This window comes from Colobus angolensis, unplaced genomic scaffold, assembly GCF_000951035.1.
Source record: "Colobus angolensis palliatus isolate OR3802 unplaced genomic scaffold, Cang.pa_1.0 Scaffold327, whole genome shotgun sequence".
In the NCBI taxonomy this organism is placed as follows: Eukaryota; Metazoa; Chordata; class Mammalia; order Primates; family Cercopithecidae; genus Colobus; species Colobus angolensis.
This window is the reverse complement of record NW_012116566.1, coordinates 602,708-616,357: the sequence shown is the minus strand read 5'-3', so window position 1 is coordinate 616,357 and position 13,650 is coordinate 602,708. Positions and strand designations below refer to the sequence as shown.

The following is a 13,650-nucleotide window of genomic DNA, read 5'->3' as shown; positions in this document are numbered from 1 at the left end:
GGACCCAGTGGGAAGTAATTGAATCATGGGAGTGGTTGCCCTCATGCTGTTCTCATGATAGTGAGTTCTCACGAGATCTGATGGGTTTTATAAGGGGCTGTCCCCGCTTTTTGCTTGGCACTTCTTCCTGCTGCCATGTGAAGAAGGATGTGTTTGCTTCCCCTTCCACCATGACTGTCAGTTTCCTGAGACCTCCTCAGCCATGCTGAATTGTGAGTCAATTAAACTTCTTTCCTTTATAAATTACCCAGTCTCGGGTACATCTTTATTAGCAGCATGAGAATGGACTAATACAGAGGTGTCTCTGGAGGCATCTCTAGACGTCACCTGGTTTGACCGCCTGCAGTGTACTTGGGTCCGAATTGAATCCCTGTAATTGTGCATGGGATTCAGTTCAGACATTCAGCAAGAACCAAGTGTGTGGCCGCCATTGTGCTAGTGCTTAAAAATTTTGTTTCACCTTTTCCTAGCAGAGTCAGTGTTTTCACACTCATTGTACAGCCAAGAAAATTCAAAAGAGGAGTTATGTTGCCATAGTCACACATCTAAATAAAGTAGTAGAGGCAGGTTTTGAGTTCAAGTCTGAGAGATTCTGAAGCCCATCATACTCTTTATGTTTATTCTTCTTAATTTTGTGGAAAAAAGAGGTTTTTATATATGATGCTGATTATGGGAGAACCAGGCGTTTCCGTAATTTTTGGATTCAATTTTTAAATACTTTAAAAAATATTTACATAAATCAGCGATAGATACTTTGCAGGTAAAATTATGCAATCTCTGCATTTTTTTCCTCTTAAAGCAAACTTGTGTAATTGTGATGTGCCCTTTTTTTTTTTTTTTTTTGTAATTTTCATAGGAAGTGACCAAGTTCACTCCTGGACGCTAGCTACAAGCCAAGCCTTAGACACTGTCTGGAGAATGGCAAAAGGCTTTGTGATGTTGGCAGTTTCATTTCTGGTGGCTGCCGTCTGCTACTTCAGGAGGCTACATTTATATTCAGGGCACAAGCTGAAATGGTAGGTCACGGTATCATCCTTAAATTTCAAATATATCCTTACTATTCAAAGCAGAATTCTGATATTATTGTTCTCTTTATCTTTCAGGTGGATTGGATATCTGCAGAGAAAATTCAAAAGTAATTATTTTCATTCATATATTTCTTTATTTTTAAGGTGCAGAGAGGGTTCAAGAAGGGAGAAGAAAGGGAAAATTAACAGCTTTTTATTTTTCATTTGGTCCAGGGAACCTCAGTGTGGAGGCAGAGGTTGATTTACTCAGTTATTGTGCAAGAGAATGGAAAGGAGAGACACCCCGTACCAAACTGATGAGGAAGGTGTGTCTGTTTTTAGAGGGTATGGGAGAAATAGAATTTGTCTGTCAAAATCAGGAAACAAACATTCCCTTCTGCTTTACTAAATCCAGAGATCCATCAGTACCAAAATGTGAATCAAGTAACAACTGTGGCTCTAACTCAGAAGCCAAATGGCTGCTGGACCTTGGCTTTGGGCTTTTACCTGGAGCTCGTGCCCTCAAGGACTCAGGTCGATGAGGTCTGTAATTCCAGGAAACTCAGGCCTTGTGCCTTTTCAGCGCCCTCCTGGCCAGGCCTATTAAACATCCGCATGTGCAGTGGAGACTGTCTTTGAAAAGATCAGGCACCCTGATGTAAAATATTTTGAGGATTTTTAGAATTTTCATTGGACCAATCTTCATAAATATCCCCAGCAGTGCTGCCTAATCTTGCCACTAGCAAAAGCAAAGAAGGGTGGAGGGAGTACATATGAATATTTAGCGTGGTCCTAAAAGTATACAGAGTTTTTCACTGTGCTTAGGTCGCATCCATTATCTGCCCAAGGTGACCTTCCCCAGCTCTACTTCCAGGATTTATCATCTAAAATACACCTGTACAAATGAGAGTCACTTTAAAAGTACATGTGGTCATATTCATAATTTATCATTGTTTCTGTTGTCCGCTTTAGTTGAGAGGAACACCTCACTGATAATGCAGTGAATTCACTTTCTTTATTTTCTTGTCCAATGGAATTAATAAACAACTTTCTCTTTTTATGCTATTAGGCTTATGAGGAGCTATTTTGGCGGCATCATATTAAATGTGTTCGACAAGTAAAGAGAGATAACTATGATGCTCTCAGATCAGTGTTATTTCAGATATTCAGCCAGGGCATCTCTTTTCCATCATGGATGAAAGAAAAGGACATTGTTAAGGTATGTCTTCCTGCTGGAAATGTGGGAAATGTCATATTGACAATAACTGCAACTCAGGGGTTCCTAGTCTTTGGGGACTTTGTACTCAGACGACCATGAGATTGAAAGGATTTTTTTTTTTTTGAGACAAGGTCTCACTGTCACCCAGGCTTGAGTGCAGTGGGGTGATCATGGCTTAGTGCAGCCTTGACCTCCTGGGCTCAAGTGATTCCTCCATCTCAGCCTCCTAAGTAGCTGGGACCACAGGTGCATGCCACCATGCCTATCTAATTTTGTATTTTTTTGTAGAGACAAGGTTTTGTCATGTTGCCCAGGTTGGTCTTGAACTTCTGGGCTCAAGCCATCTGCCCCCTTCCGCCTCCCAGAGTGCTTAGGATTATAGGGGATTATAGGTGTGAGCCATCGTGTCTGGCCAGAGGAATTTTAAGAGGCCATTTAATCCAGTCCTCTGTCTCTCATGTCGGTTGCAAATAAACCATCTCAGAAGATAGTCATTCTCTGTGTTTATTTTTAATGCCACCATCTTTTCTTAAGGGGCATCTATTCTTTTATAAGTAAGGCGATCAAGCAAAATTCACTTTTTTACTCAACACTTAATGTGAGTTTTAATAAATGCATAGTTTGTGATCACCCCAAAGATTCTCTTGTATACTTTAGTAGTCCATCCTCCTCCTACCCAAGCCCCTGGAAACCACTGATCTATTTTCTATCCCTATAGTTTTGCCTTTTCCAGAACATCATATAAATGGAATCATTCAGTATGTAGCTTTTTGAATCTGGATTCTTTCACTTAGCATAATGCATTTCCAATTCATCCATGAATGTGTCCGTGAATTTGTAGTTCATCCTTTTTTATTGTTGAGTGGTATTCCTTTACATGAATGTACTATAGTTTATCCATTCACCAGTTGAAGGACATCTGGATTGTTTTCAGTTTGGGGCAACTATAAATAAAGCAGTTATAAATAGTCTCATACAGGATTTTGTATGAAAAATAGGTTTCATATTGAAGGAGTAAATACCCAGGAGTGAGACCGCCTGCTTGTATGCGGGATGCATGTTTAACTTCATAAAAAACTGCCAAGCTGCTTTCCAAAGTGGCCCAGCCATTTTGCATTCCTACCAACAATGTGTAAGCAGTGTTTCAGTTGTTCCACATTCTCACCAGCACTTGATGTCAGGTTTTTATTTTTTAGCCATTCTAATAGGTGTGAATTGGTATCATTGTGCTTTTGGTGTGTCTTCCCCAATGAGTAATGATGTTGAGCATTTTTCATGTGCTTATTTGTCATCCTTATTATCTTCTTGGAGAAATGTCTATTCAAATCTTTTGCCCATTTTTAATTTTTTTATTATTGAGTTTTGAGAGTTCTTTATATATTCTGAATACAGTGCTTTATTGGATATATGATTTATAGATATTTTCTCCAGTCTGTGGCTTATTTTCTGATTTTCTTAACAATGTAAAGCAGTACATTCTTGATAAGTAACCTGAGTTTTTATTTTAAATGCAGTATGTCTAATATAGGAACTACATTTAAGGATAGAGGAGCAAAGAAATGTAAAGTGTGTGTATGTGTGTTCAGTTTTCTTAATATCTTTTATTTAAACTTGTTTCTGTTAGTTCCATTTCATCCGGCAAATGCTTGTCAAATATATGCAATGTGCTAGCCCCGTTGCTAATTGCTGAGGATAAAAATATAAAAATACAATAGACACCAGGTGCTGTGACTTATGCCTATAATCCCAGCACTTTGGGAGGCCAAGTTGGGGGTATCTCTGGAGCCTAGTAGTTTAAGACCAGCGTGGACAACAGAGCGAGACTCCATATGGTCAAAAAATTAAAAAGTCTAGCATGACGTGGTGGTACATGCCTATGGTCATATTACTTGGGAGACTATGATGGGAGAATTGCTTGACTTTAGGAATTTGAGGTTATACTGAGCTATGATTGCACCACTGTACTCCAGCCTGGGTGATAGAGTGTGTATTAGTCTGTTTTCATGCTGCTGATAAAGACAATCAAGATGAGATTTGGGTGGGGACACAGCCAAACCATATTATTCCACCTCTGGCTCCTCCCAAATCTCACGTCTTCACGTTTCAAAACCAGCCATGCCTTCCCAGCAGTCCCCGAAGTCTTAACTCATTTCAGCATTAACTCAAAAGTTCACAGTCCAAAGTCTCATCCAAAACAAGGCAAGTCTCTTCCACCTATGAGCCTGTAATCAAAAGCAGTTTAGTTACTTTCTAGATACAGTGGGGATACTAGGTAAATACAGCCATTCCAAATGGGAGAAATTGGCCAAAACAAAGGTACTACAGGCCATGCAAGTCCAAAATCCAGCGGGGCAGTCAAATTTTAAAGCTCCAAAATGATCTCCTTTGATTCCGTGTCTCATATCCAGGTCACACCAATGCAAGAGGTGGGTTCCCATGGTCTTGGGCAGCTCCACCCCTGTGGCTTTGCAGGGTACATCCTCCCTCCTGGCTGCTTTCAGGGGCTGGTGTTGAGTGCCTGTGGCTTTTCCAGGTGCACGCTGCAAGGTTTTGGTGGATCTACCATTTCGGGGTCTGGGGGACGGTGGTCCTCTTCTCACAGTTCCACTAGGCAGCACCGCAGTGGGGACTCTGTGTGGGAGCTCCCAATCCACATTTCCCTTTCACACTGCCCTAGCAGAGGTTCTCTGTGAGTGCCCTGCCCCTGCAGCAAACTTCTGCCTGGGCATCAAGGCATTTCTATACATCCTCTGAAACCTGGGTGGAGGTTCCCAACCCTCAATTCTTGACTTTTGTGTACCCACAGACCCAACACCACATGGAAGTTGCCAAGGCTTGGGGCTTGCACCCTCTGAAGGCATGGCCCTAGCTATACCTTGCTTGGCCCCTTTTAGTCATGGCTGGAGTGGCTGGGATGCAGGGCACCAGGTCCCCAGACTGTACACGGCAGAGGGACCCTGGGCCTGGCCCATGGAACTGTTTTTCCCTCCTAGGTCTCTGGGCCTGTAATGGCAGCGGGGCAGTGGTTGCCGTAAAGGTTTCTGACATGTTCTGGAGACATTTTACTAATTTTCTTGGTGATTAACATTTGACTCCTCATTACTTATGCAGATATCTGCAGACAGCTTGAATTTCTCCTCAGAAAATGAGATTTTCTTTCCTGTCGCATTGTCAGGCTGCAAATTTTCTGAACTTTTACGCTCTGTTTCTCTTTCAAAACTGAATGCCTTTAACAGCATCCAAGTCACTCCTGAATGCTTTGCTGCTTAGAAATTTCTTCCACCAGATACTCTAAATCATCTCTCTCAAGTTCAGAGTTCCGTAAATCTCTAGGGCAGGGGCAAAATGCCACCAGTCCCTTCACTAAAACATGACAAGAGGCATCTTTCCTCCAGTTTCCAAGTTCCTCTTCTCCACCTGAGATTACCTCAGTCTGGATTTCATTATCCATATTATTATCAGCATTTTGGTCAAAGCCATTCAACAAGTCTCTAGGGAGTTCCAGACTTTTCTACATTTTCCTGTCCCCTTCTGAGCACTCCAAGTTGTCCCAACCTCTGCTTATTATCCAATTCCAAAGTTACTTTCACATTTTCGGATGTCTTTTCGGCAGCACCCCGGTCCTGGTACCAGTTTACTGTGTTAGTCTGTTTTCACGCAGCTGATAAAGACATACCTGAGACTGAACAATTTATAAAAGAAAGAGGTTTAATTGGACTTAGGGACAGTTCCACGTGTCTGGGGAAGCCTCACAATCATGGCGGAAGTCAAAGGAGCAAGTCACATTTTATGTGGATGGTGGCAGGCAAAAAGAGAGAGCTTGTGCATGGGAACTCCTCTTTTTAAAACCGTGAGATCTTGTGAGACTTACTATCATGGGACCAGCACAGGAGAAAGACTTGCCCCCATTATTCAATTACCTCCCACCAGGTCCCTCCCATAACACATGGGAATTCAAGATGAGATTTGGGTGGGGACACGGTCAAACCATATTAAGTGAGACCTTGTCTTTAAAAAAGAAAACAAAACAAACCAACAACAACGGAGATTCCCAGGCTCAACAAACTGAGTAGGGTGGGAAAATGTATTGGATACTTATGATGGATTAGATTCTTACATTCACCATAATCTTATTTAATCCTAACAAGAGTCCTATAAAATGCACAGTATTATTGGTATGTTGCAATGGAGGATGAGGCTAAAAAGTTAAATAATGCATGCTGGTTAAGTAATCTCTCAGCTGGTGAGTGACAGCCAGGTTTGAACCACAGAGTGCATCATTCTAAAATCCACCTTTTCCCTGATGTAATATACTGCCCTAATATCATTTGGTTAAAAATAATTTCTAAAGGGCTACATATAGTAAGTTTGGTAAATATTTTATCAAAAGAGATTGTTTCTATGGACACAATTCTATGTTTTCATCACTTGTGAAATTGTAAGAATATGATGTAAAAATAACCTAAGGCACAAATCTAAAAGAAGGCAATATACTTACCGTTGCTATAGTCTTTAAAATAAAGATTGCTAAATGAGATAAGATTAGGCCAGGTGCTGTGGCTCACACCTGTAATCCCAGCACTTTGGGAGGCCAAGGCGGGCAGATAGCTTGAGGGCAGGAGTTCGAGACCAGCCTGATCAACATGGTGCAACCACGTCTCTACTAAAAATGCAAAAAATTAGCTGGGCATGGTGGCTCTTGCCTATAGTCCTAGCTACTTAGGAGGCTGAGGCAGGAGAATCGCTTGAACCTGGGAGGTGGAGGTTGCAGTGAGCCAAGATCACGCCACTGCACTTCAACCTGGGCAACAGAGTGAGATTCCATCTCAAAAAAAAAGAGATAAGGTTGTGTGCTGTGCTATACACCGAATTGTGTGTAATAAACGTTCATATGCTAATCATAGTTGGCATCTACTTCCTTTTCAAGCTTCCTGAAAAACTGCTGTTTTCACAAGGTTGTAATTGGATTCAGCAATACAGTTTTGGTCCTGAGAAGTATACAGGTTCGAATGTGTTCGGAAAATTACGGAAATGTGTGGAATTACTGAAAACACAGGTGAGTGTTTGTGGGGGGAATAAACAAAAAGACTAGGGATAAAAGTACATATCCCAGGTAGAGCCAGTTTTTTCTGATGTCAGGGACATTGTTTTATGTTAGGAAAGTAAGAAGTGCAAGCAGAAATGCTTCTAGTAACTGATGATTTCCCTCCTTATTCTTCCTTCTCTTTCAAGAAGTGAACGAGAACAACACTGTTCTACATGATAATTAGGCCCTATAGGGTTGGGGGCTTCTGTGGGCCGGCCTGCAAACCTTACCAATCATGTACCCTTGTTTCCCTAGAAAAATGTGGTATAAGTTCCAGGCAGTGCTCTTCTGGAATGCACCCCATTCATAACGTGGTAATGGCACAGATGTAATAATTTGAATAAGACTTCTTCCTGTCTTTCTATAATGACACAGATTTTGAATGATCGAAATGAATCCTCAGCCTACCACTAGCTGGGTTACCTTGGGAAATAACCTTTCTGGTCCATAGTTTTCTTATGTATTAAAGAGAAACATCAGTAGTGTGTATCCTGTACCAACATTGTGAGGATTCAATGACTTAATACACAGAGTGTTTTAAACTGCACAGAATACACAGTGAATGTTAAAGCACGCTAGCACTATTCGCTGGAATATCCTTTGTATAACCCATCCATCCTAAGCAGTTTTGGAAAACTGACTTGCTTTGTATTTTTACCTAGTAGGTGATACTTTTTGAAAAAAATATTTTATCTGAACTAATTTCTTATTGTAAACATTTTATGGTCAGCTTAGGCTTCTATAACAAAATATCACAAATTGGGTGGCTTAAACCATAAACATTGATTTTTCACAGTTCTGGAGATTGGAAGTCAGAGATCAGGGTGGCAGCACGGTGGGGTTTTTGGTGAGAGCCCTCTTCCTGTTTTATAGACAGCTGTCTTCTTGGTGTGTCTTCACATAGTGGAAGGAGAACTAGCTAGCTCTCTGACCTCTTCTTGTAAGAGTACCAAGTCCATTCATGAGAGCTCCACCATCGGGACCTAATCACCTCCCAAAGGACACACCCTCTAATACCATCACCTTGGGATTAGGGTTTCAACATAGGAAGTTGGGGGAGACATGTTCAGTCTATTGCAGTATACTTTTATGGTTAAAAAAAGATCAAACAGTGCCAAAAGATATAAAGTGAAGAGTTAAAGCTCCACTTTTTTCTGTTAATCTTTGGTTTATTTTATAAATATGTTAAAAGTTTTGGAATGGTGTATGTCTTCACCTTTATCCTTCTGATTTTCACTTTTACATCTATGTTTTTAGTGGACTGAATTTAATGGAATTAGAGATTATCACAAAAGAGGAAGTATGTGCAACACCCTTTTTTCAGATGCCATTCTGGAATATAAACTTTATGAAGCTTTAAAGTTCATCATGTTGTATCAAGTCACTGAAGTTTATGAACAAATGAAGACTAAAAAGGTCATTCCCAGTCTTTTTAGACTCCTGTTTTCCAGGGAGACATCCTCTGATCCTTTGAGCTTCATGATGAATCACCTGAATTCTGTAGGTGACACGTGTGGACTAGAGCAGGTAAGCGGGGAGGAAGAACTGCTGGTATTTGATTAAGGATGCTGTGGCACTATGTGAACACAGAGGTGTCTGGGGTTGACTTTTCAGTGGTGATATAAGCAACTGCACAGAGGTGGTTGATTGATATTATCACCCCTCATATGAGGAAAAGAAGACTAATACGTTCATTTCTCTGTGCTGGCTGCTTTGTGTCTCCTCAGACCTATGGCCAGAGAGCACCAATTCTGGGGGCCTTTCTGACCGCTCACACTGCTTCCCAGATGCTAACAGGTTCTCACATAGACATTCACCAGGAAAAAGTCCAGTTGGAAAATGAGATCGTTTTGGGAAAGCATTTGGTTACCTATTGCAGATAAATAGAAATTAATTGAAACTTTCTAAAGGCAGAAAATGCTGTTATCCCTCCTAGAAAAGAGTTTTTTGTTTTCCTTTCCTAGAGGTGAACAAAATTATCTTACATTTTTAAACAAATGGATATAAAGTGATATATAACTGATTGGAAAATAATGTAGTTTTTATCGTGAGTGTTCTTTTATTTTTTCACTAATTTTTTTTCAAGTAACTTTTTCCTGTGATTTTTACATGCTAGTCTACAGAGTTGTTCCTATGCTCATTCCCCTTCCTTCCACACAATGAGCGTTTGTTCTGAACTTTGTGCCCACTCAGTGGTGTATGGGCAGGTCTGTCAACAAGCAGATGATTTCATAAACCGCAGAGGAACACTTCCCCCCACCGTGTTGGGAGGCAGGAATTTGCAAGTGTGTATCTGTGACCTGTCTTTCGTCTCATCCACAGATTGATATGTTTATACTTGGATACTCCCTTGAAGTAAAGATAAAAGTGTTCAGACTGTTCAAGTTTAACTCCAGAGACTTTGAAGTCTGCTACCCAGAGGAGCCTCTCAGGGACTGGCCGGAGATCTCCCTGCTGACTGAGAACGACCGCCACTACCACATTCCAGTCTTTTAAGTCCGCTGGGGGCTGAACAGCAGTGCTCACCAGTGACAGTGGTCACAGTTGCAAGTAAAGTATCTCTCTGAAACCAAAGCTAGCATTTCAGCATGGAAGGAATTAGGACCTTTTCTCCAGGATTACAGGTACACTGGATACAGCCATGCATGGATGGTTTTCCTTTATTTTTCAGTGATTTCCTCTGAAGCAGCTGCACTGATATATTTGGGTGTTGGTGGCTTGACTTTGTCCATAAGGGGCTTGGCCACTTCACATGATGGCAAGCCTTTAAGAGTACAAAGAAGTTTAATATGGACAACAACAGCAAAAAGCAAGAAGAAAACAAGTAGGGAAAAACGGCTAACCTGGAGAGAAAGAATTTCTTTAACCTTTATGTTCTTCATTAAAAATCTTATCTTGGACTGATTTGGGGGATTTTTAGAAACATGGCCTTGTTTTATAAGCATGAATTTCCCAGGAATCTTTGTTATATTTTAATTTTTGATAACCATTTGATTAACTTTAAGTGTATGTGTGTATATATACATATGTATGTTTATATACATACATGTATCTATGTATAGTTTTGTATATACATATATACACATAGACATACAGAGAAATAACCACTACTTTGTAATGCTGTACAGTTTGTTTTATATGTCTTTACATTTTTTTGTTACTATTTTATCTGGCCAGCTTAATAGTTTCATTTAGATTTAAAAAATTCTGTAGATTAAAGCAAATGACAGTTACTGAACTATCACAAAAATATTAAACTGTGGTACATTTAATGTGTATTTAATGTGTGGAATCTTATAATGGTAGGCAGAATAATGCCCCATGCTCCCCAAAGATGTGCTCCCCAAAGATGTCTGTGTCTGAATCCCCAGAGCCTATGAAGGGCTAAATGGGTTAAATGGGAAAGGAGAATTAAGGTTGCAGGTGTAACTGAGATGCTAATCCACTGATGCATTTTGAAATAGGGAGAGTTTTCTGGGTTCTCCAGGTGGGCCCAGTGTAATCAGAATGGTCCTTAAAAGTGAAAGAGGGAATTGGAAGAGTGTCGGAGTCAGAGGGAAATGTGAAATATGAGAGAGATGTACCATTGCTGGCTTCGAAGATGGAGGAAGGGTCCATAAGCCAGGGAGTGCAGGCAGCCTGTAGAATTGAGGCTGGAAAGGAAACAGAAACTTCCGCATAGCCTCCAGAAGGAACACAGCCCTGCCAACACCTTGATTTTAGCCCAGTGAAACCTGTGTTGGACCTCTAATCTGCAGAACTGTAAGGTAATAGATTTGTGTTTAAGCCACTAAGTTTGTAACATGTTATAGCAACAGAAAACTAGTGTTCTCAGGCTAGTTTTTGGTCATCTTTGTTTTGGAAATACTTTTCTAGTTTAATTTGGTAATTTTTATCTTGGAGGTACTTTGCTAGTCTGTTTTGAGTTTCAGTACATAAGAAAAATTTTAAAAATCTTGCTAATTACATTTTACTTCAAAGTCACAAATCCCTTTCTAAGAGTAACTTACTTCACGAGATATTTAGCACTAACATTTTCCCAGATGTTCATATTATTTGTGTCACAAATTAAAAGGGAGTGTGTTAAATGCTGTCATGTCTGAAGTTAGCATTCATATTCTTTTGCAATGGGGATGATCCGTCGTGTGAATCATGAATCATGTCTGATGGTAGCTTGTTCCCACTGTCATTTTGTTTTCTGGTTGAAGATTAATGTGCTCAGCCACACAAACAAGAGTTCTTCATTGACCTCTACAGTCACTGCCTGTTTGGAAACATCTATGGTTTTGCATAACCCCTGTCATTTAACTGACAGTGTTAGAAGATTTCCCCCTGATGTGTTACTGTAACCAAGAAAGCATGAACGCTACCCTTTCTGGTGACAGCCTGTCATGGGCTACTGTGGCTGATACTTATAAAATTGTTGCTCCGAAGTTTTGGCTCCACTTGAGCTGTCCAGGAGCCTACCTGGCATTTGTGTATTACCACTCACCTTGGATCGCCTTACCAATGTAATTATTTCCACATCAATCCAGGACTGAAAGGAAAAATTTTTTCACCAGGATTGGCAGCCTGTAGCTCTGTGACCTCAGTCAGCCCATCATGTTGTGTTGTGGTACAGGGAGCAAGAATTCTTTAGAGAACCAAGTTGTGAAAAAGATTTCAATCCAGTGAAAGTAAAAAGTCAGAGGACATTTGATAGTTGCTGTATTTTGGGAAGATATCAAAACAGGTTCTTAGGGAGGAGGTATGAGGTGTTGTTTTGTTTTGTTTGTTTTTATTCAATTGTATAATGAATATAACAAATTAAGTAGCCAGAAGGAGCTGCATATAAATTAGCACCACTTTTAAATGTCAACAGTAAGTTTGAGGTGAGCTTCCTGTGTGATGCCAACATTTAAATGTCTTTCTAACCTTATGTGTTTCAAATGGTGAGAGAACTGTAGCAAAAACGCAAACATAATGCCCTTGTCGTTTTTTGATTTTAGGATACGTTTCTGTCTTAAATTTTGGCCTTACGTGTCCATACTGAGGGGTTGTATGAATATTAGTACAAGGATGACTTTTACTGTGGTAAAATATGCATAACATATAATTTATATTTTAACAATTTTTATTTTTTTGAGATGGAGTTTTGCTCTTTTTGCCCAGGCTGGAGTGCAGTTGCACAGTCTCGGCTCACTGCAGCCTCCACCTCCTAGGTTCAAGCGATTTTCCTGCCTCAGCCTCCCAAGTAGCTGGGATTACAGGTGCCCACCACTACGCTTAACTAATTTTTTGTATTTTTAGTAGAAACAGGGTTTCACCATATTAGCCAGGCTGGTCTCGAACTCCTGACGTTGGGCGATCCGCCCACCTCAGCGTCCCAAAGTGCTGGGATTACAGGTGTAATGCGCCTGGCCTTAACAATTTTTAAGTAACAGTGACATTAAGCATATATACATTATTGTGCAACCCTCACCACCATCCACTCTCAGAACTTTTTTAAATCTCCAAGGCTGACATTTTTTCAAAGCAGGCAACTTTAATTCCCTACCTGGTACCTGGATTCCTTTTCCTTTTCATGCTATCTTTTCATCATACCCTTCTAATCTGAGTATTTCCTCTGGGCTTAAAAGATCCTCAGTGGAGAAGTACAACCTAAGAAGGAGTTAGGTGACCAAATGGATCAGGAAAATCGTGTTTTATCTCCAAAGTAAAACTATAACTGTGGGTGGCTTCTGGACGCAACTTAGAATATTATCATTGAAAAGTCCCCAATAAACTATTAATTCAGAACCACCCTGGTGACTTGAATTTCTTGAGTGTCTTCATGGTCTTGAACCAAAGTCATTTCCACCCAAGGGAGAGTCAGGTGAAAGTCCCCAGGGAACTTTAGGGGACAGGAGACCTCCAGACTAAGCTGGTGGAGGATGGGCTTAACCTCCAAGAGAGAAGAGCAGCCAGGATCAGGGGGCATTAACATGACTTTTCCCAGGACTTTTCTGCAAGTGGGTATTGGATGGAAATATTTGTTGTTCTCAATCAGATGAGTTTCTCCTGTTTTAGTGAGACCAAAGAAAGACAATTTTAATTCTGTCCAAGCTGGTCTTGAGGATGGGAAAAAAATATCTAACTTTTCTGAATGCTCTGAAAATGTTGGAATTCTATATCAAAGTATGTAACTGTTTCAAACTGATGACTAACCCAATATGTGAAAATATATACAAGCATGAATAAAGGGATGACTAATTCCAGAATTAGCAATAATTTTCTCTTAAATAGCAAATTCCTAAAGCTGTATGATTCTGTTTGCAAGAATGTTTTTCACACTGCTTAATAAGACCAGTTACTGTGTA

General features: G+C 40.3%; 1 protein-coding gene across 1 annotated transcript in view; it reads left to right on the top strand.

Annotated features, from left to right (window-relative positions):
* Nucleotides 1–10,590, top strand: part of FAM105A (family with sequence similarity 105, member A) — a 29,619-nt gene extending 19,029 nt beyond the window's left edge. The window contains exons 2-8 of the mRNA XM_011951765.1: nt 857–1,016; nt 1,104–1,135; nt 1,242–1,333; nt 2,077–2,226; nt 7,154–7,282; nt 8,570–8,839; nt 9,635–10,590. Coding sequence (XP_011807155.1) covers nt 857–1,016; nt 1,104–1,135; nt 1,242–1,333; nt 2,077–2,226; nt 7,154–7,282; nt 8,570–8,839; nt 9,635–9,808 — 1,007 coding nt within the window. The 3' untranslated portion in view covers nt 9,809–10,590. The remainder of the gene's footprint in view (nt 1–856; nt 1,017–1,103; nt 1,136–1,241; nt 1,334–2,076; nt 2,227–7,153; nt 7,283–8,569; nt 8,840–9,634) is intronic.
* The last annotated feature ends 3,060 nt before the right edge of the window (nt 10,591–13,650 follow it).